At 39.1% G+C, this 23,403-nt stretch overlaps 1 protein-coding gene and 1 pseudogene across 4 annotated transcripts in view; one reads left to right on the forward strand and one right to left on the reverse strand.

Moving 5' to 3' along the window:
* The window catches only part of UBTD2 (ubiquitin domain containing 2), a 58,896-nt gene that overhangs the window by 30,939 nt on the left and 4,554 nt on the right, over positions 1 to 23,403 (forward strand). For all 4 annotated transcript variants that reach the window (XM_032626200.1, XM_032626202.1, XM_032626203.1 and 1 more), the window contains exon 2: positions 8,861 to 9,097. In XM_032626200.1, coding sequence (XP_032482091.1) covers positions 8,861 to 9,097 — 237 coding nt within the window. The remainder of the gene's footprint in view (positions 1 to 8,860; positions 9,098 to 23,403) is intronic.
* LOC116752446 lies at positions 9,983 to 10,073 on the reverse strand (annotated as a pseudogene).

The raw sequence follows: 23,403 nt of genomic DNA on the forward strand, positions 1-23,403 counted from the left end.
CTCTTCCTTGTATGTTGATAGAATTCAGTAGTGAAACCATTTGGACTTGGACTTTTCTTTGTTGCAACAGTGCAATGTCTTTAGTATATAGACAGCTAGTATATACAGAGCTAGTCAAGTAATTGTTTTCTTCGTGAATACATAGATATTCCTTTGTTATCGCTTTAGTATCTGTTGGGTCTATAGTGATATTACCTCTTGCATTCCTGATATTGGTAGTATTTGTCTTCTTTTTTTCTTGATCAGTCTAGGTAGAGATTTATCAGTTTGATATTTTTAAAGAATCAGCTTTTGCTTTTATGATTTTTCTGTTTTGAATTTCTTTGGTTTCTGCTCTTTATTATTTTCTTTCTTAAGGTTACTTTGAGTTTAATTTGTTCTTTTAGTCTTAAGGTAGAAGCCTACTTTATTGATTTGAGACTTTTCTAATAGAAGCATTTTAATGCTATAAGTTTTTGTCTGAGCAGTGTTTTTTAGCAGCATCCTAGAGTTTTTTTTTCTTTTTTTAAAAAAAATTATTTATTTATATATCTTTGGCTGCGTTGGGTCTTCATTGCTGTGCGCAGGCTTTCTCTAGTTGCGGCGAGCGGGGACTACTCTTCATTGCGGTGCTTGGGCTTCTCACTGCAGTGGCTTCTCTTGTGGAGCACAGGCTCTAGGCGTGTGGGCTTCAGCAGTTGTGGCATGTGGGCTCAGTAGTTGTGGCTCACAGGCTCTACAGCACAAGTTCAGTAGCTGTGGCGCGTGGGCTTAGCTGCTCCGCAGCATGTGGGATCTTCCCGGACCAGGGCTCGAACCTGTGTCCCCTGCATTGGCAGGCAGATTCGTAACCACTGTGCCACCAGGGAAGTCCATCCTAGAGTTTTGATATATTGTATTTTCATTTTCATTCCATTCAAGTTATTTTCTAATTTCCCTCTGACTCATGATTTATTTATATGTGTATTATTTAATTTATAGTTATTTGGGGATTTTCCATGTATCTTTATGTTATTAATTTCTAATTTAATTTAATTATGGTTGTAGAGCATACTTTGTATGACTTCTTTTAAGGTTTGTATAATCTGTCTTGGTGAATGGCCTGTATATGCACTTGGTAAGAATGTATGTTCTCTTTTTGTTGGGTGGGGTTTCCTATCAGTGTCATTTAAGTCAAGTTTGTTGATAATGTTCAGGTCTTCTGTATTCTTGCTGATTTTCTGGCTTATTGTTCTATGAGTTACTCATAGAAGACTTTAAAATATTTAAGTATAATTTTAGGATAGTCTGTTTCTCCTTTAATTCAGTTTTTTCTTCATGCACTTTGAAACCCTATTGTTAGGTGCATACATATTTATGATGTTATATCTTCTTGATAAATTGGCTGTTTTTTAAAAAAATTCTTATTTATTTACTTATGGCTGTGTTGGGTCTTCGCTGCTGTGCATGGGCTTTCTCTAGTTGCTGCGAGTGGGGGCTACTCTTTGTTGCGGTGTGCAGGCTTCTCATTGCAGTGACTTCTCTTGTTGCGGAGCGCGGGCTCTAGGCACACAGGCTTCAGTAGTTGTGGCGCACAGGCTTAGCTGCTCTGTGACATGTGGGATCTTCCCGGCCTGGGGCTTGAATCCATGTCCCCTGCATTGGCAGGCAGATTCTTAACCACTTTGCCACCAGGGAAGCCCAAAATTGGCTGTTTTATAATTATTTAATGTTCTTTTAAAATGTTATTGCTGATTTATTAATTCTTTGTTCCAAATAAGCACTGTCCCACAGATGAGAGTTTAAGTAATAACTGTTCAATACTTCTGTTGCTTTTGTTTTGAGTTTTCCAGATCTCCCTTTAGTTGTTGTGTTCTAAATTGTAGGTGGTCCCAACAAGCTTCAGTGCTCAGGATTGGCGTTGGAATCTCAGGATTGGCGTTGGAATCCGGATATGGGAATATATGAGGATTAGGTATGTGCCTAAAAGCCATACCTAAAGAGGACTCTGAAACTGGGAGTTTGAGTAGCAAGGATTCAGCTTCTGATTTATATGCTTTGTATCTTAAATGTATAATTCCTTTATCTTTTATTAAAATCAAATATGGGGAGCTTCAGCAGTTGTGTAAACATAATGGTAAATGAGTACACATGTACTTTCCATGTAAATTTGTAGCCAACGTTTTGCTGTATTCACATTTTTTCTCTCTTTTGTATGTGTGTATATGTATGTTTTGTATATATACAGGCACACTCCCCATTTTAACAGCTGAACCAATGAAAGTTGTAGACATTGTAACACTTCTAAAAATTTCAGCATGCCTCTACTTCATGAATAAGACTGTTTTGCTGTGTCATTACAAAATTTTTTTCTTTCTTTATTTTGGCTGCGTTGGATCTTCGTTGCTGCACGCAGGCTTTCTCTACTTGGCAAATGGGGGCTACTCTTCGTTCTGGTGTGCAGGCTTCTCATTGTGGTGGCTTCTCTTGTTCCGGAGCGCGGGCTCTAGGCATGTGGGCTCAGTAGTTGTGGCTCGTGGGCTCTAGAGTGCAGGCTCAGTAGTTGTGGCGCATGGGCTTAGTTGCTCCGTGGCATGTGGGACCTTCCCGGACCAGGGCTCGAACCCACGTTCCCTGCATTGGCAGGCGGATTCTTAACCACTGTGCCACCAAGGAATTCCCCTAGGAAAATGTTAAAGTAATTTCTTAATGACATCTATTATCTATTCTTATTTAGATTTATCTAGTTGTCCCAGATTATCTTTTATAACTTTTTTCCATACCGGGTTTCAACCAAAGTTCATATTTTGTCTCATTTGGTGTAGACCAGTGTTTCTCAACTGGGGACAGTTTTACCCTCGAGGGGATGTTTGGCAATGTCTGAAAATGTTTTAACTTTTTCCTTTAGTCTTTGTATTTCCTATAAATGAGAAGTTAGGTTTAGAAGTTTAATTAGAGTCAAGTTAAACATTTTGGGTAAGAACACTTCATTTTTGTTTTGTTTACTTCATATTGCAGCACATCAGGAGACTAAGTTTGGTCACTTGGTTAAGGTAATGAATGTCAGGTATCTACAGTGTAATTTCTCCTTAGCAGTTCACAATATTTTGGGGTGATCCTCTGACACCCTGTGTATCCTGTTACCCATGATGCTTTAGTATATTTATCGATAATCCTTACCTGAATCAGTTATGGGGTTCTAAAGAATGATTCTTTTAAATATGTCATTCTTTTCTTTGTTTATTACCAGCATTTGTCAGTAAGAAAGAACCTTTCTTTTCTTATTTTTCCCTTTTATTTAATTTTAAAAAATTTTATTTAATTTTATTTATTTTTGGCTGCATTGGGTCTTTGTTGCTGCGTGCAGGCTTTCTCTAGTTGTGGTGAGAGGGGGCTACTCTTCGTTGCGGTGCACAGGCTTCTCATTGCTGTGACTTCTCTTTGTTGTGGAGCATGGGCTCTAGGTGCATGGGCTTCAGTAGTTGTGGCATGTAGGCTCAGTAGTTGTGGCTCGCAGGCTCTAGAGCACAAGCTCAGTAGTTGTGGCACACAGGCTTAGTTGCTCCACGGCATGTGGGATCTTCCTGGACCAGTGATCACACCCGTGTCCCTTGCATTGGCAGGCGGATTCTTAACCATTGCACCACCAGGGAAGTCCCCTGTATGTATTTTAGTATCAACTCATCTAGCATGAGAAAAAGTTTTGAAAAAATTATTTTCACTGGAATCATGTTAAATGTAGGTGTTAACTTTAGAAGGATTGACATTTTTATAATGTTGAAGTCCAAGTACAAGAGATGTCTTCATTTTGTTCAAGTCTACTTTTGCATCTTTCATGGGTTTTAAAAAAGTTTTCCTGAGTTGTTGCATTCCGAGTATTATATCTTTTATGTTTCTGTTATAAACAGGACCTTTTCATCCATTGCCTCTTCTAGCTGGGTATTTTATATATATAAGAAGGCCTACATTTTATATCCTGTTACTATGTTAATTTCTTTTATCATTTCATTTTAGCACTGATTTTCTTGTATTTTCCAGTCATACCCATCATATCATTTGCAGTTAGAGACGGTTTTCTTCCTTTCTGGTTCTTATACTTCTAATTGTTCTGTCTGCTTGTGCTGGCTAGTACTTTCAACACAGTGTTAGATAGTAGTGGAAATTGTGGGCATCCTTGACTTGTGTGTGCTTCCCTCCCCCAAACTGCCCGTAAATTGAGAGAAGAAAAGGTCCCTGCATTCCAAAGAATGTAATGCTGGATAAAGCCATTCCCCACCTCCCTACCCCCCGGTAGAATGAACCATCTGAAAGTTTAATGTATTACTTAAAAGGTACAGTGTGCTGGTGTTAGGTGACCATATTCTTAGTCCCAATTTTATGTAATGTTGCCCTTTTTAATAAAGTTGTTTTGTGTGTGTGATTTAATTGTATGTTTTTGTAACATTTCTAATAAGACTCATCATTAAAAAAGTCTTTGAAACATTATGTTGCAGTTAGGCTTTCCTTTTGCCTGTTTGTATGCTCAGACCATTGGTAAGTAGACTTATACTCTGAGAAACAGGGCCAGGAAGTCGATATGAGGTCATTATGTTGATTTTTTTTTTCCCCCTCAATAAAGGTAGCTCAAACAACATTAGAAATTATTATATATGCCTTTAAAATTATGCTCTAGTTGCTTAATTTTTATAAGCTTTAGGGTAGAAGTACAATCAAAGTTCTCATTTCTATTTAGTATTAAATTGTAGCATAAAAAAATGATGTATCTAAGTTACTTAAGTAAGTATGCATACATGTGATCTTTAGTGCCTAATGTGGTATAGATGCTGAGTACTTTGTAAGTTGATGCTGACAGGCCAGAAAACTGCATTACCTCTTTCCTTATACGATTCTTCTTTGGTGAGTATATCTCCAAAGAAATGAATTAGGTGGTAAATTGGATGGAGTTGGGGAGCTGGTGCTGCTTGGTTAGCTTTTCCTTTGTCGTACCAGAGACATTCCATTGGTCATAATGAAGCCCGTGAAAGATGGATGAGTGATACTAGAAAAACAGCTCAACACATGCTTTATTTTGAGTGAACCTTCATAATTGATTTGGTTTGTAAAAGAAAACATACTTCTCAGCTCTGGTAAGACATGGAGTGCTATAATGCAAAGAGAGCTCTGGCCTTTGAATCTAGTCATCTGGGTTCTAGTCTTGGCTCTTTTTGACCTTGAGCAAGTCATTTATCCTCGTTAGGTCTTCTGTCAAATAGTAAGGTTGCTCAAACTATCTAAGGTCTCTTCCATCTCTAAATTCTCAGACAGTAGAGCAGATACGGGTTTGGTATTGACTTTTGGCATGTTGATGCTCGTATTTTAGGCATTTTAAGCCCCATATCCCTATTTTTATTTTGGCAGTTAGTTGCCTTAGGGAATATATGTATGCGTATGTGTATATATAGTGTATTCTAAATTTACGTGAGAATAAAATATTTTACAACTATCCTTTTAAGCTAGCACAATCTGTTACAGAAGGGTTCTGTAGGATCTATTCTTAACTCTTGAAGTGACAGAAAAATTTCCCTTTCATTTTCACGATTTTAAGACTCTATAGTCAATCTAAAATAGGTGCATTATCCGAGTTCTATTCCGTGTTGCTTTAAAGTCTTCAGAATTCTTCTGAACAACATTTTTCCCTTTGATTGTGATCTTTTTAAATATTCAGTTTTTTTTTTACCTGAATGTTGTGTTAGGAAAACTTCGAGTTTTCAGTCTGTTAGAGCTATTATTTCTTGAGTCATATTGTGATATCTACAGTACCTGTGCATTAATGGCCTCTCCTTACTTCATTTGAAGAGTCCCAATATTAATTCAGTTTTCAAAAGAGGAACCAAAAGCAGGAAAACAATTACAAACATACTTCACTTCAGAGATCATTGTTTTTTACCAATAAAATGTCAAAATGAGTTGCAAAATGCATTCAGTTGTGGAGTAAAAATATTTAAGATTGTATTTCTTATCGATATTTAGCTCTGAGAAGCAAATCTTTCTTGGGGTTTTTACATGTTAGATCTATTTATTTGTCACATCTTTGGGAAGAAATGTTGAAAGGTTACAAGGAAAGAGAAGATAAGGTGTAGATGAATGTTATCAAGAGGCTTCTGAGAAGGGTGAGTTTTTGGCAAAGTTTTGAAAGTAAATGTGTATTGATAGCGAAAAAAGGGTGTTTTCTGAAATAACTTAGGTTTTTAAAAAAAAATTAATTTCTTTATTAATCTTTTGTTTCTTTTTTTTTTTTTCGGTGAGGAAAAATTAAGGCAGGTACTTTGTTTTATGGTCTCAGAATGTCAGGTTCTGTTCAGAAATCATGAAAAGAAAAAAGACTTAGTCTGTATATTTTTGCAAAAATGTTTGAAGATTTAAAAATTCATATATACTTCCAAAGTTATTTTTACGGGCTTCTCATTGCGGTGGCTTTTCTTGTTGCGGAGCATGGGCTCTAGGTGCACGGGCTTCAGTAGTTGTGGCACGTGGGCTCAGTAGTTGTGACTCGCGGGCTCTAGAGCGCCGGCTCAGCAGTTGTGGCGCACGGGCTTAGTTGTTCCGCGGCACTTGGAATCTTCCCGGACCAGGGCTGGGACCCGTGTCCCCTGCATTGGCAGGCGGATTCTTAAGCACTGTGCCACCAGGGAAGTCCCATCTATACTTTTTATTTGACTTTATTCTTATGCCTTCTACAGGTGAGGGGAGATAAAATAAAGCTGTCATATTTGTAAGGAAGGTGCTTTTACTTTTTCCAGAGTATCTTCTACCTTTACTGTGAGCTAGTTTTTCTGTTGGGTTCTTCTCTTTGAGGACCTTTCAGTTTCCTTTGCTTAAGTACCGAGATCGTGGAGGTTTTGTTGTTGTCTTTGCCTTTGCGTTGCGATTCTCCCACAATTACAGTTATATCAACTTTCTCTCTGGTACATTTAATACATATGACATTAGACAATTAGACAATAGACAGTTGTCTAATAGACATTAGACAATTCTCTGGAGCTCTTCAAGTAGACATGAAGTTTTATTCAAATAGGTATTTATTTGCGTATTGAATTAGCTACCTATTCAAATAGGTATCTACTCAGTGATGTCTTATCTTCCACTCCCTGCTCAGTAAACTAATAGTGAATGTTGTCTCTAAACTGTTTCTGACTCATCTAAAGGTTAATAGAGCAGAAAATAAAATTTACCTTTAATTTTACCTTGTTGGTGGAATCAGTAGGGGGTGGAATGTGATTATCTGACATATTCTGAACACCTTTGGGTGTTCTGAAGGTGAGGGGATGAGACCTGATGTGCTGCCTTGAAATAAGGTGGCCAGATTGGGTGAAGAGAGCATGGTTTACTCCAGGTGTCAGACCAGATACACTTTGCAGCATGAATTGGTCCCGTCATCTTGAAATATAGCCTGGTATAGGATGTAGAGATTGCCTAGGGGCTAGAGTTATTTTGTTTTATTTCTGTTATGAATAACTCAAATTTCATCTGACCCTGGGCCAGTGAGGGAATGGTTGGTATCAGGAATTCTTTAGAACCATTTTGAGAGTAATTTCTTTTAAATTAGTATTCTTCCTGCAATTAAATATAGAACATTGAATTTTGATATACACCCTCTCCCTCCTACCCACTCTGTCATTTATTTCACACCCACTCTTACCCAACACTCCATGGAGCTTCAGTTTTCTTTTTACCTGTTCTTCTGTTTAACAATTTCTTATCTGTGGCTCTGTGTAAGATAAGAATGTCTCTGTATGTCAGTATGAGATCAGTGATCATATGCCAGGTAAGTATCTGGGTGCAAAGAAGCTGCATCAGACTCGTTATAGCACTACTACTACGTTCTCTAAGGAGCCACGCTGCCACTTAGAGCAAAAAAGGAGTGGACTCTTACCCTCTTTTTTCTTCTCCTCTTGGATTAAAACTAGAGTAGGGTGTTGTAGTTCTTCTCCTTGTGGTTGGGCACTTCTCCTTTGGCCTAGTATCAAGGATCGCCTGTTCCAATCCTGGTCCCTCTAAAGAGTAAAGCACTACCTCTCTCCCTCATCCCTTTCTAAATTAGCTTCTATATTTGAGTTTCAGGGAAAGATATTTACAGTTCCTTAGACTCATGTCCAGAACAGAGTGCTAGAGGAAGCTTTTCTATGATCAGGTTTCCTCGTGGATCTGGTGGTTTGGCTGTTCTTCCTTTGGATACCACAAAGTAGTCTTTTCCCTCTGAGATTTCTCAGTTCCTGCTTTCCGGCTTCATATGTTCAAGCGTCCTGAGATTCAAGGACCCTTGGACATATGCCATTTGGTTTCTCCTAGTATCTCACCTCTCTTTTATGCTATCCTTTGACTTTAAATTCTGCCACTGCTGTCTGATGGAACACTTACTACGATTTTTCTAGATAATTTAAAAAATTCTCAGGCTTCCCTGGTGGCGCAGTGGTTGAGAGTCCGCCTGCCGATGCAGGGGACGCGGGTTCGTGCCCCGGTCCGGGAGGATCCCACATGCCGCGGAGCGGCTGGGCGCATGAGCCATGGCCGCTGAGCCTGCGCGCCCGGAGCCTGTGCTCCGCAACGGGAGAAGCCACAACAGTGAGAGACCTGTGTACCGCAAAAAACAAACAAAAATTCTCCTTTGGAGAAGGCAGACTGAATGGAAAAGAGCTACTAACTTGTCACTGGAAGATTTGGGTAGAGCCACCTAATATCTCCATTTGCTCTTGTAGATCTAAAATAAAATAGGTTAGGGGAATTCAGAATGCAAGAGTTAGCTAGTGGGCCAACTTTCCAGCTATAATTTTGATGAAAGAACCAAAGAAGAATGGCCAGATAGCTATTAAAACATCTTTTATAAATTTTGGTTTTGATGTCAGCCTTTTATTTTTCTTCTCAGTCGCTTTAGGTCGTAACCAGCCTTTGAAAAAGGAGAAACCCAAATGGAAAAGTGATTATCCCATGACAGATGGACAACTACGCAGCAAGAGAGATGAATTTTGGGATACTGCACCAGCTTTTGAAGGCCGTAAAGAGATTTGGGATGCCTTGAAGGCTGCAGCACATGCTTTTGAAAGCAATGATCATGAACTGGCACAGGCAATCATTGATGGTGCGAACATAACGTTACCACATGGTAGGTTTGGTTGTTGTCAAGGACAAAGTGGAACATCATCAGCTCCTTTCTAATGGCAAGAAACCAAATGGGAAGTGTTCATTTTCCTGCTATGCATTATTTTTTTTTTTTTTTTTTTTTTATGTAGCAAAGAGGAACATTCCTCTTTGCTTCTTGTATATTTTTTAGCTGGAGATAGGTTTACTCTGTGTGTGTGTGTGTGTGTGTGTGTGTGTGTGTGTGTGTGTATGTGTATTTTTTAATATCAAGAAAGAGAACACTTGATAAACCTGTATTTTCTAACTTCCGTCTAATCTAGTTCTCCATCAAGGCCTCCCCCCGGCCCCAATCTTCTAGAGCTTCTAGTTCACTGGTTTCCTGCTAGCACTAGAGAGGTAGTCTCAAGTTTAGATCTCAGAAGCCATGGAGACTCAGTGGACACACCTTTAGTCATTATCCTTTCTCATTAAGTCTGTTTTTAACATAATGAGCAAACCTGAACTTAGAAGTGAGTCTCACATGTTCTTAAGGACAGTTTTCTATGACTGTATCCCTGAGCTTTATTAGAAACCTCTCTCCTTTGCTTAGGAATGTGACTCTAACGACCACCATAAGCTTTGAATGTTTCCAGGGACACATGTATGCTGGATGCATGCATATCCTCATGTTTAGTCTCCTTGATTAGAAACAAAAAAGTTTCATGCTATACTAAGATTCAAATGTTAATTTTACAGTATATTATATTCTTGTTCTGTTGATTACTATATTTATAAATTGACTTTTCAGTTTTTCAAGTTAATATTTTTCTAAGTTGTCTCTTTAGGCCCGATATAATCCTATATTTCGTTGAATAGTTTTCTATTTATTATTATACTCTCATTGTTTTGTTTGCAGTATCTTCCTTTTTTTTCTTTTCTTCTTTCCTTTCTTTTTCCCCCCCATGGGAATTTTTAGTAAAAGGTGAAAGATTCATACGATCTGAAGAGAAACACAAGTATCGTTCAGTATCTTACTTTGTCTACATTTTCAGAGGAACAGTGCTTTTCACTGTTTAATCATCGGCTTTGACTCTTTGTCAAATAAAAGGTATTTAACTTAGTATCCTTTCCAGTGTTCCAAATCTCCATTAATTTCCCGAATTAATTGTGCTTCCAAGAAACTTTTAAAAATATATATTCCATAGCTTTTCTGTTCTTTAGTAATAAAACCTTATTAGGATGGGCTTGGGTTAATAACATTGAGCACCCTATATATATAGATCACTATATATAGATCACTTTTTCTACGCAGGTGTAAAAATAATCCGTCCTACATTTGAAAAGTTTATAATAGAATGCAGTTTTAGTATGACTCTTTAGTCCCTATTTTCATGGATAGTCTCTGAATTCTTTACTTCTTACATGACTGGAGTGGACATCACCTTGTTCCATTACCTTTCTTAGTTCTATAATTTGTCTTCAAATACTACCTTTATATAATATAAAGGGAAGGGCCTTCCTTTACAGTTAGTTTTATCATCCATCTCTTTTTACTGCTTACATCCTATATTTTAAAAGCAGAATATATTGGTATCTGTACAGGCCCGCGAGTGGGGTGGGGGTGGTGTTTATCTGTGATTTAGGAGCCCAAGGCCCAGAACCTTGGAACTTTGACTTCCTTACTTTGTACCTGTCATAGTTACCTATGGGAAAATCTAATTTTGTTCTGTTAATTATGGCCTTGTTTACAAGTTCATGGAGGCATAACAGCTCTGTTACATTTAAGGTAGGGACCTATGCATATCCTATTAGAAACGGGCTCAGATCTCTAAAAACTCAAGTCCCTCATTTCTGTTTATCTGTGTGAACCGCAAAGTAATGATCCTGGCAGCCCCACCAACCAACAGACTGGGGAGAATTATTCTTGGAAATTTGAGAATATTGGATGAGCCTCAACTCGTCCCCTCTATGTTTAAGGAATATTTTCTGCTTTAGCGTGAAAGAGTCAAATTGACTTTCCTCAAGCTTTCCTCTTTGAAAGCTCTGTAATAACTTTATGTGTATTAATATTATTGTCATTGGTACCCTTGATTGATTTCCCTTGTTCATACCTGAAACTTATCAATAATGTTTCTTGGGTGGACTTTTGAATTATATTTCGTCAGGTACTCTAACTCACCATTAGTTTATAACTTAGCTATTTAGTTACATGTTTTTACCTACACCTCACTGGTATTGGTGAAATCCCTTCCATCTTTTAGGTGTAATTACTTAATTGAAATTTTACTTTGGATACATTTTGTTGTATTAAACCCTAACCATCCCAAAGTACTTCATATTTTGAGTTTAAAATATTGCATAGGCTTTAGCTCTTGTTTAGCTCAGGCTTTGGTATCAGACCTAGCCTTACTTCCTGCCTCTACTGTATTACTTATAGCTATGTGCCTTTGGGCAAATTGCTTCTTTTCTGTAAGCTTCATTTCTCTCATCTGTAAAATATGGATTGTAAGTACCTACATTGTAGGGTGGTCGTATTGATTAAATGTGATTATAAAACATGTAAATTGCTTACCATAGTCCAAAAAACACTTAATAAATAGTAGTGCTGATGATTGTATCTTTTTTTAAAATTTTATTTATTTTTTTATACAGCAGGTTCTCATTAGTTAATCCATTTTATACATATTAGTGTATACATGTCAATCCCAATCTCCCAGTTCATCCCACCACCACCACCACCGCCCACCCACCACTTTCCCCCCTTGGTGTCCATACGTCTGTTCTCTACATCTGTGTCTTAATTTCTGCCCTGCAAACCGGTTCATCTGTACCATTTTTCTAGGTTCCACATATATGCGTTAATATACGATATTTATTTTTCTCTTTCTGACTTAACTTCACTCTGTATGACAGTCTCTAGATCCATCCACGTCTCTACAAATGACCCAATTTCGTTCCTTTTTATGGCTGAGTAATATTCCATTGTATACATGTACCACATCTTCTTTATCCATTCGTCTGTCGATGGGCATTTAGGTTGCTTCCATGTCCTGGCTATTGTAAATAGTGCTGCAATGAACATTGGGGTGCATGTGTCTTTTTGAATTATGGTTTTCTCTGGATATATGCCCAGTAGTGGGATTCCTGGGTCATATGGTAATTCTACTTTTAGCTTTTTAAGGACCCTCCATACTGTTTTCCATAGTGGCTGTATCAATTTACCTTCCTACCAACAGTGCAAGAGGGTTCCCTGTTCTCCACACCCTCTCCAGCATTTGTTGTTTGTAGATTTTCTGATGATGCCCATTCTGACTGGTGTGAGGGTCCTTTCTTTCTCTCTTCTCCTTCTGGGACCCGTATAATGCGAATGTTTTTATGTTTAATGTTGTCGCAGAGGTTTCTTAGGCTGTCTTCATTTCTTTTCATTCTTTTTTCTTTATTCTGTTCCACAGCAGTGAATTCCACCATTCTGTCTTCCAGGTCACTTATCCGTTTTTCTGCCTCAGTTATTCTGCTATTGATTCCTTCTAGTATATTTTTCATTTCAGTTATTGTATTGTACATCTGTTTGTTTGTTCTTTAATTCTTCTAGGTCTTTGTTAAACATTGCTTGCATCTTCTCGATCTTTGCCTCCATTCTTTTTCCGAGGTCCTGGATCATCTTCACTATCATTATTCTGAATTCTTTTTCTGGAAGGTTGCCTATCTCCACTTCATTTAGTTGTTTTTCTGGGGTTTTATCTTGTTCCTTCATCTGGTGCATAGCCCTCTGCCTTTTCATCTGGTCTGTCTTTTTGTGAATGTGGTTTTTGCTCCACAGGCTGCAGGATTGTAGTTCTTCTTGCCTCTGCTGTCTGCCCTCTCAAGGATTGTATTTCTTGAACTCTGACATTAACAAGTAAATTCCTTGCACCTAAATTATAGATTTCAGTCATTTTCTGGATGTACTGTCTACCGGTAACATCTTTCTTTGGCTTTTAGGATACCCTTCTTTTGGGCATATGCCTAACGGAATTTTGAGGTTATGTTGATTCAATAGCAACAATAGTGGCAGATTTATTTTAAATTTTTATTTTATTTATTTATTTTTGGCTGTGTTTGGTCCTTGTTGCCATGTGCGGGCTTTCTCTAGTTGTGGTGAGCGGACTTCTCATTGCGGTGGCTTCTCTTGTTGCAGAGCATGGGCTCTAGGCACCCAGGCTTCAGCAGTTGTGGCTTGTGGGCTCTACAGCGCGAGTTCAGTAGTTGTGGCGCATGGGCTTAGCTGCTCCGCGGCATGTGGGATCTTCCCAGACCAGGGCTCGAACCCGTGTCCCCTGCCTTGGCAGGCAGATCCTTAACCACTGTGCCACCAGGGAAGCCCAGTAGTAGATTTATTTTTTATTTTTTTAATTTATTTTTAGTAGTAGATTTATTAATTAGACACCTAGCAGTGAGGACATTGTTAGTTTAGCATCATCTCACACCTGATCCATGCCCATCCCCTTCATCTCCATCTGTCAGTATTACCCATAAGATTGCTGAACTAATCATAGATTGACAGCCTGAAGAGATCCTAGGATATACACTCCTAAGTTTTCTTCCAAAAATCTCCTTTTTTGTTTTCATCTCATCCTCTCTTCTCTTCCCATAATCTTTTTGTTATCTCAACCTTATTCATATTATCTTCCCAGTATAAATATTATATATATTTAACTTTATATATAAAGTTCTTTAAACCTTGAAAACCATATGAAAATGTCTTTGTAAATGTTGTTTGTATCTGTGTTGTCTGTTATTTTAGATCGTATGCTCAAAGTAAGCAAGGATTATGCCCTTTTTGATTTAAATTGTATTTAGTGTCAGTGTTTTATGCATAAAAATTATGTATTTGTCAATGGCCTTTTTTCTTGTGATGATAGTTACCTTTTCTGTTGTTTCAAGGAAACAACAAAAAACTCTTTTCCCCATATTTTCTCTTTCTTTTCTTTCTCTTATAGTGGTTCCCTTGATAATTAATGTGTTCAGTCAGCAGGTTATATTTATTATATTCCTGCCTGTCCAAGCACAAAATAATTCTGTGCTCTTTAATTATCTCCCTCTATTGATATCTGTGAGAAGTCTTTAGTTTGTTATTCTCAAATGGCAGTAGGGATTTTTAAGAGGGAAGTTGGTGTCATAACTACCTGGGGATTTTACATATGAATGTATATTTTCACTTCGGAAATTATGACTCAGGTAGAGGATGATATGGACATGTGTAATAGTGTACTATTGTGGAAAAAGCTCCCTCTGTGATTCTAATGTCTGCTACTTCTTTTCCACAGCCTCCCCATCCTAGAAGAGCTTTAGTTTTCATTATTAACACAGCATTTTTTACTCATGGTCTTAAATTTCTTAAAGAGTTTATTTCCTTTTTCTAATTGAGTGCTATTTTGTCACTACCTGAAATTCCTAAAAACATTCCTAAATACAGTGTTTTGCCTGTGAAACCAGCTTATAGATTAAATGGCATGCCCAAATTAGCATAAACATGGTGAAAAGAAGGTGGTTTTTATTTTCATATTTCACAGAGTCTGGTTCATAGTGGCTATTCAGATATTTTCGGTGAGAGCTCTTTCAGAAACAGTATCTGTTTATCTGGTAAAGAGGAGGATTTAATGCTTTTTTAAAATTATTATTCAGAAGATTTAAAAAGATTTTTAAAATTGCCTACTCCTTTCCCTACCTTCCAATTTTCTAGAAAGGTTGTTGTTTATTTCTTTAGCATCTACAATTAATGTGTTTTCCATCTCCTTGCAATTCACGTGTAAAAGCTCCCTTCTTAATCTTCCCTGTATAGGAGGAGTAGCTGCTCGCTATTACCCATTCAGTTGGACTTTTTTTTTTTTTTTTTTTTTTGCGGTACGCGGGCCTCTCACTGTTGTGGCCTCTCCCGTTGTGGAGCACAGGCTCCGGACGCGCAGGCTCAGCGGCCACAGCTCACGGGTCCAGCCACTCCGTGGCATGTGGGATCTTCCCGGACCGGGGCACGAACCCACGTCCCCTGCATCGGCAGGCGGACTTTCAACCACTGTGCCACCAGGGAAGCCCTCAGTTGGACTTTTGAAGGCCATTTTCTTTTGTCCTTTCTCATTCTTCAGGATATGTGAGATAGAAAATAGTAATTCTTGAAAAACTTTTATTTTTTAGTCACCTTCAAAATACAGGTGAGAAAGGAGTTGCCCAGAATTTTTTTTTCTTTTTCCTGGTCTTTCTTGTCTCAGAATATATCAAATGTGAATAAATTAAATTATGTATAATGCAGTTTAAGTTGTTTAAAACTAAGGCACTTATAAATAGCATAAATAGAGCATTTCTGTGTATAGGAAGCCAACATGATGAAAAGAACTCCTGGTCTGAGACTCAGAAATAATAGAATACTATCAGTTCATGTTTTGAATTGATGTTATTTAATTCTCATGCCTGTGATAATCACCTACAACAGTCCACATTTTAAACAGATGAGAAAACTGAAGCACAGGGAAGTTACATTATTTTTCCGAGGTAGAAGTCATGAAATTGGGTTTTGAACTCAAGTCCTAGATCTAACGGTAACTAAAGCAACTAAGTTACAGGGTCAGGACATTTCATCTGTGTTTTCTGTAAAGTTACTACATGAGTAATTTTCAGTGTTAATTCCATGTGTACCATTTTAGTTCTCTCCCACACTATATAGAATACTTTGTTTTTTTATAAATTTATTTATTTTATTTGTTTATCTTTGGCTACATTGGGTCTTCGCTGCTACTTGCAGGCTATCTCTAGTTGCAGTGAGCCGGTGCTACTCTTCGTTGCGGTGTGCGTGCTTCTCATTGCGGTGGCTTCTCTTGTTGTGGAGCACGGGCTCTAGGTGCACAGGCTTCAGCAGTTGTGGCTTGCAGGCTCTAGAGCGCAGGCTCAGTAGTTGTGGTGCATGCGCTTAGTTGCTCCATGGCATGTGGGATCTTCCTGGACCAGGGCTCGAACCCGTGTCCCCTGCATTGGCAGGCGGATTCTTAACCACTGCGCCACCAGGGAAGTCCCTAGAATACTTTAAAATGATATACTTCTATTAATACTAAAGAGAAACAAGTGAATTCTCTCAGACATGGACAGATAGGAAATGCATATGTGTAGGCCTTGTTTCTCTTTCCTTTAAGTGTGTTAGACGCCCATTCAGAAGCAAGCCATGGGGCTTCCCTGGTGGTGCAGTGGTTAAGAATCTGCCTGCCAGTGCAGGGGACATGGCTTTGAGCCCTGGTCTGGGAAGATCCCACATGCTGCGGAGCAGCTAAGTCCGCGCGCCACAACTACTGAGCCTACGCTCTAGAGCCTGCGAGCCACAACTCCTGAAGCCCGGGTGCTTAGAGCCTGTGCTCTGCAACAAGAGAAGCCCCCGCTCACCACAACTAGAGAAAGCCCGCACACAGCAATGAAGACCCAACGCAGCCAAAAATAAATAAATAAAATAAATTAAAAAAAAAAAAAAGCAAGCCATGAATTCTGATTCCTTTAAAGGTCCCTATAAGAATTTGTCATTTAATAAACTTAATTTATGAACATAAAGCTTAAGAACGAAAGCATGAAAATTGTACATACATGAGAGACAGAGGATTTTTACCAGACTTGTGTTTAGAAATGAAATGGGGCCTTAATAAAGGATCTGATGACTGACTAATCATCAATTAAATGTTATATCCTTTTCCTCTCTATCCTCAACGAAACAAAAATGATTTGGAGTTACACAGTGTAGCTTTATCCACTCCTCGGCTGCTGTCACCCTTTTTCTTCAGGTAGAGCAGCAAAGGGCCTAAAATAGCTGAGGTGGGAGTTTGTCCCTGAGTCAGTAGGCTTGTCTCTGAAGAAGACCTCCTTTCTTTGCCATTCTGGGTGGTGGGGGTGGACGGAAAGCAGGGTTTCTGATGTGGTCCCAGGAAGTGTACTGCACCGACTTCCACTTCTGTAAAGCCAGGTCAGCCAAATAAACCAGTGCCTGAGTGCTGCTGGTCTGTTCCTCTGTTCCTTTTAAAGAGTTGGAATTAAAGATCAGTGTCCCGTTAGAAATGTGGCCAAATGTTACACAAGCTCTTAATCATGGTCTAACCATCGTAAGACTTTGGTAATACATCCAAACTAGGCCACTTTTCACCCGTGCTTGCTAGGGGAGATGATAGACTTGGTACTTCTGAATCCCAGTCTTAATAGCTAATTTGGTGGAATGAGACAACTGAACCTGCTTCTCCTAAAGCCTGACTATCAGACATAAGCTTAATATAATTCCCAGCAAAGTGTTTGCATGAGAGAGCCTGTAATTAGTTAGTCCTGAAAGACGGCTCATAACACCTGGATGAAGGGTAATTTCGATGGCCCTTTTGACATTATTGTGAGGTTTGTAAAGGACCCCATGAAGCGTAAAGCAGTGGGCTCAAACATTATGAAACTTTGATCCTTTGTGATATTGCTATTGGTGAGCTCTTCTCCGTAAGTCTGGTTCTGAGATTTAAAACTTGTATGAGAAGGGAACTGACATTATATGTACTAGTCAATTTTGCATGTGTTTTATTATTTAATCCTTACAACTACTTTGTGAGGTAGATAGTATAGTCCTTGAGGAAACAGACTGAATATGTCCAAGATTAGGATTCAAATTAAAATTTGGGTGTGATGGCTCCAAAGCCACTGTTCCTTCTATCACATTTACTGCTTCTCCAGTCTTCTTTTCCTCTGTCAGGCTCAACAGTGGGCTTCCTGAATCATAGGTCTAACCCACTCTTTCTTTCCTTCCCATTCTTTCTGTTATTTCAGTGTTCCTTTCTTTTTTAGCTGTGTCCAACTCACTTATGTGTTTAGGTCTTCTGTTGTCTTAGGAAGTCATGTTTTATGAAGAGTTCACGCCTTCTGGATCAGTTAGAAAAGTGAAGTCGAGAATAAAGACGTCTTTTCTCATCCTTGGAAGAAACCCCCAATGTGACAAAAGCCTTGCAGTTCTAGGATATTGCTTTCCTAATTTCTTAATTAATTTTGGGAGGACCGTTTTCTACATCAGATTGCTAGTATGTTTTAAATATTAAATGTTTTCAACTCTGTTGAGGTATATTGAAGAACAGTAAACAGCACATATTTAAAGTGTGCAGTTTGGTTAGCTTTGACATGTAAACACCCATGAAACCATCACTACAATCAAGGTAACATTTTAATATCCTCAAAAGTTTCCTTACATAAAAATTTATTTTTAACTTTTGCAGATTTGTTCATGTAGCTCTGCAAGTCTCACGTGGTAAAAATTTTAAGACTGAGCTGCAGTCTTGCAGGAGTGAACATAGAGGGAAAACCAGTGAGGCCTTCGAATGCTTAAAAAGACGTCTTTCTTTTTAACCTGAAAGCTACTTGAGAAAGAGTAAAGTGTTAGACGTTCTGGCATGTAGTAAAGCTATTTTTATTATTTGGTATATAATTTAGTCTTTATAAGTTTCTTGTGAAATATTTTGAAGCCTAATTAAAAACAGCCATAGAAAAGTGTTGACCAAGGAAAATAGAACATCTGAGCCAGTCATCTAGATAGAAGATAAATAAAAACAACTTCAAAAAATTACGTATGGGGCTTCCCTGGTGGCGCAGTGGTTGAGAGTCCGCCTGCCGATGCAGGGGACATGGGTTCGTGTCCCAGTCCGGGAAGATCCCACATGCCGCGGAGCAGCTAGGCCTGTGAGACATGGCCGCTGAGCCTGCACGTCCGGAGCCTATGCTCCGCAACGGGAGAGGCCACAGCAGTGAGAGGCCCGCGTACCACCAAAAAAAAAAAAAAAAAAAAATTATGTATGAAATCAGAACAGAAGGTAGTCTTGGCAGCTTTCTTCCTACCCTGGGGAGCTTTCAGGGCTTCCTGACCTGCGGAAGCCGTGGCCTGGCAGTCATTTATCCCGGTGGCCATCTGTCTCTGCTAGGACTTGAATGAGGCCTATAATGGGTTTTTGAGGAGAAGGGGAAAAAAAGACAAGTACTTAGGTGAACAATCTAAGCAAGCCTGGCTAGAATGTCTTTAGAGCTAGTGAAGAATTATTAGATGAACTGCACCGTCAGTGGCCAGTGGGTGATGATTAAAAGCCCTTTGTAAATTGCATATGCAAACATAGCTAGGAGTGATTTTTGGAAACGTAAAAAAATCCTTATGTTATCAACTTTTAGAGTGGTTCCTTCCCTCTGTGTTTAAATAGTGTTTCTTTAAGCAAAGCTCTCTTCTAACCATGCCCTGTTTTTTACACATTGCTCTCAAATATCAAAGATGAGACAGTGATAGTAATAGGTCCATTTTGTCACTACATGTGGTGGCTTCGCAGCACTGAAACTTCTTAGTCAACACTTTCTTTTGCCTCATCTTCCAGATGCTTCTTTGACCTGTCACTAACATCACTGGCAAACGTATTGTTGGGCTGCATTTGGAGTGTTGGTTTCTTGCTCCTTGTGATTCACATTTGGTTCTTCATCCCTCTGGTGTTTGTCCTCTGCCTTTTTCCAAGCATATTTCTTCCTCTCCTTAACCATATCATTAACCTGGGAGTCTCGTAGAGCTGTCACAAGCCCTATAGCCTTATCCCTATGTTACACATTGACTTCTTCAGGAATCAGATTATTTTACTGTGTTACTTAACTATCTCTGACCCTGGGCAAGCTACCTCTCTCTTCTTCAATTTTACCATTTGTAAAATGAGTATGATAGACTTACCTTAGAGGGCTGTTGTGAGGATTGTTAATGTATGTAAAGTGCTTAGACAGAGCTAGTAAGCCCTCTTAAGTGTTTGCTTTTATGTTTAAACTTATTACGCTACAGACTGCTTTTACCCTTTTCCCAATATGCTTCTTCAGTTACCTTCAGATAACTCAATTGAAGTATCTCCCTGAACCTGAAGCAGTTAAGAATCCAAGCAGAGGGCTTCCCTGGTGGCGCAGTGGTTGAGAATCTGCCTGCCAGTGCAGGGGACATGGGTTCGATCCCTGGTCCAGGAAGACCCCACATGCAGCAGACAGCTAAGCCCGTGTGTCACAACTACTGAGCCAGCGCTCTAGAGCCTGCAAGCCACAACTGCTGAGACTGTGTGCCACAACTGCTGAAGCCTGCACGCCTAGAGCCTGTGCTCCGCAACAAGAGAAGCCACCGCAATGAGAAGCCTGTGCACCGCAACGAAGAGTAGCCTCCGCTTGCCACAACTAGACAAAGCCCGCGCGCAGCAACGAAGACCCAACGCAGCCAAAAATAAATACATAAATAAGTAAATTAAAAACAAAGAAAGAATCCAAGCAGAGAATCTTGTAACCCTAAATTCTCTGTCACTCTTATTTCCTGGTTAGGTGATTCCTTTCCTAACCTATCATTAGGTCTCGCCCCTTACCACCAGTTCTCTCAGATCCATTTCTTTGCATTGTTAGTCAGCCAGTCATTTTAGCAGGGCCCCCTGATTCCAGTCAGTCACTCTCCCTTCATGCAAATAATAAAATAATCTTTAGGCTTTGTCTTCTTCACTAGCATAACCCTAGCACCTGAAACATTGCTTGGCATATAGTAGGCACTCAATATTTGTTGGATGAATGACTCATGGACCTATATTAGCCACATGGACCTATACTAGCCTCCTCTAGAAATTTCCTAGGGTATTAAGTCTAAACTCCTGAACCCTCCTATCAGGTTTTCACTATTGCTCTCTGTTTAGTAATTTCATACCATTGATTGTGTATTCCACCTCAGCAGAGCCACTTGTTATCCCCTACTTATCTTGTACTAATTCTTCTTTTAAAAAAAATATTTATTTATTTGGTTGCACTGGGTCTTAGTTGCAGCAAGCGGGTTCCTTAGTTGAGGCAGGCGGGCTTCTTAGTTGTGGCTCGAGGGCTCCTCAGTTGTGGCATGCAAACTCTTAGTTGCAGCATGTGGGATCTAGTTCCCTGGCCAGGGATTGAACCGGGCCCCCTGCATTGGGAGCGTGGAGTCTTAACCACTGCACTACCAGGGAAGTCCCTCTTGTACTAATTCTTGTTTCCATATCATTCGTATTTCTTGGGATGCCCTACATTTGTATTCTGTGTCATGCCCAGAACACACTATTTCTACAGAATTTTTCCTTCTTGGCTCTACCAACTCTAGTCACATTTCTATTGTGTGATATCTCAGCTCCTATGTTTGATTTTCAGTGTCAATTTGTATTTAAATCTTTGGTCGGTATGCTGTGTCTGCTCACCTTGATTATAAGCTCCTGGGGGTCAAGGACAGTCTTGGCTCTCTTGTAACCTTCTCTACTTAGTGCCAGTGACATATCCTACACACTTCTAGGTGTTTAGTAAGTGTTCATGCAGCAACTCTGGAACGCGAGAATTGTTTTCTAGTGATCTTTATGAAGTCCTAAAGAGATTGTGTGATTAGAGACCCTATTAGCAGAGCAGTTTTTTCTTTAATAAAGAGATATGGGGCCATAGAGTGGTGGAAGATTTAGGAGTATATTATTCAAAAGAGTTTGAGCCTGCAGAGGAGTCATTTTGCTCTGAATAGGTAATTTTGGGGTAATATTCAGCTCTGGGCTATATTGATTATTTTTATTGATACTTTATGATCCCAGATATTTAATTTGGGGATAGGGTAACCCATAAAACTGCAGCCTAAAAATGTAATTAAATGATGTTTGACTTCATGGCCTGAATTCTTCCCCTATTTAGTTTTTTGTTTAATCTAAAACTAGAGCATATTTATAACTCAGATTACAGTATAGTTTGACTGGTAGGAGTGAGGAAAGGAATAAACCAGGAAACTTCATGTTAAATAAGTTGCAAGTTACCTTTCCCCAAAATATTGGAATATGGGAGCTTCTAAGCAACAGAGTCTGGATAGCTGATTTCCAGCCTCGTAGATGGGAGGCTGCCTGAGCTGGAATAAGAAGATATGCCATCTTCAGCTGTACCTCTTCAATGGAGTTTTTATTCTCACCCATTTGAGTCTGAAAACTGAACCCCTGCCTTGCTGGGCTGAAGGGCAGAAGGGGAAAGACTCAGCTTTCTATTGTGATGAAAGAGTGAGTATTCAGCTCTAGGAAGAGCCAGAGTGCCTGTTAGACTGTACATTTGTTTTAAGCTTGGCATGCACTACTGTTTCAGCACTGTGCTAGAGGCTGCCGTGGCACCTCTCGTCCTGGTTTCTAGGGAGGCTAAAAATATAGGCTGTCTTTCGGTCAAGACATTGTTCTGCCTGTAGTTTGACAGCTTTGGTTTGCACTTTTATTTTCTATCTCTTGTGGTGCATGAAGATGAAGCAGCATGTGCAAACCTGGAAATCACGTTAGAGGTCTTTTTTATCCTGCCTCATTTTGCTAATTGAGAGAAGTATTACAGGTTAAAGAACATTGCTCAAGGTTGTACACCTAGTTAATAACAAGGCTGGGAATATCATCTTGGTCTCCTGATTCCAAAGGTAATGATTTAGAATGGTGCCTCTCTTAGAGAATGTTTTTCTAGCAAAACAGTTATGTAAATATATATGTTCTTGTTCCTATCAGGCTGACATTACTGACGCCCCAGTATCAATGGGATATATATCTGAAGGTATTTTCCTGAGAGAGATGATGAGTCTGTAGTGAACTCTCCACCTTCTCTTTGCTAGTTTTCCTAATGGTCAGCCCACCTGAAAGGCACTGAGGTTTCTTTGCCTTAGGACAAGGCTATATCAAGTATATAAACAGTGAAGTTTGCACAACTGACTATTTATAAATAGTATTTATACTGCAGTGTGATGGTTACTAGTGTAGGGAATTGCTGGTGATCACAACTGGGCTTGAAGCATATCTATTTCTACAGTCATAGCAGTGTTCAGATTAGTGAATAACACAGAGGCTGAACATTATTTTTAAATACAGAGGAAAGGGGAGATTCGCGTGTATTAATGCTTGGTGCCTGAGTTCTCACCCCAGCCCATCTTATGTAACTTAGAAAGCAGGCCCAGTTCAACCCTTGGTGGATTGGTGACTGTTCCAGTCACCATCATTTGGGATGCTTTGGATTTTCAGCCTATTGATGGAGATCAGTTTATTAAGTCATTTGTTCATTGGTAACCATTTCTCAGTGTCCACGCCCCATATTCATTAGCCTGTGTATGAGTGTTCTGAATATGGTAGATAGTTTTGGTTTTTATCCAAATTGATAATCAGCTGACATTAAATGTTCCAGTTTGAGCAAAAGACACATTATGAATAACCTTAAAATAAAACATCCATTAAGTATGCTTTCAAGTTCCGCAGGGGAAGCTCTGGTAATTACAATGGTTTATACTTTATAAAGAAATTAACCATGAATACCTTCTTTTAAACCATAAAC

This window comes from Phocoena sinus, chromosome 3 (assembly GCF_008692025.1).
Source record: "Phocoena sinus isolate mPhoSin1 chromosome 3, mPhoSin1.pri, whole genome shotgun sequence".
In the NCBI taxonomy this organism is placed as follows: domain Eukaryota; kingdom Metazoa; phylum Chordata; class Mammalia; order Artiodactyla; family Phocoenidae; genus Phocoena; species Phocoena sinus.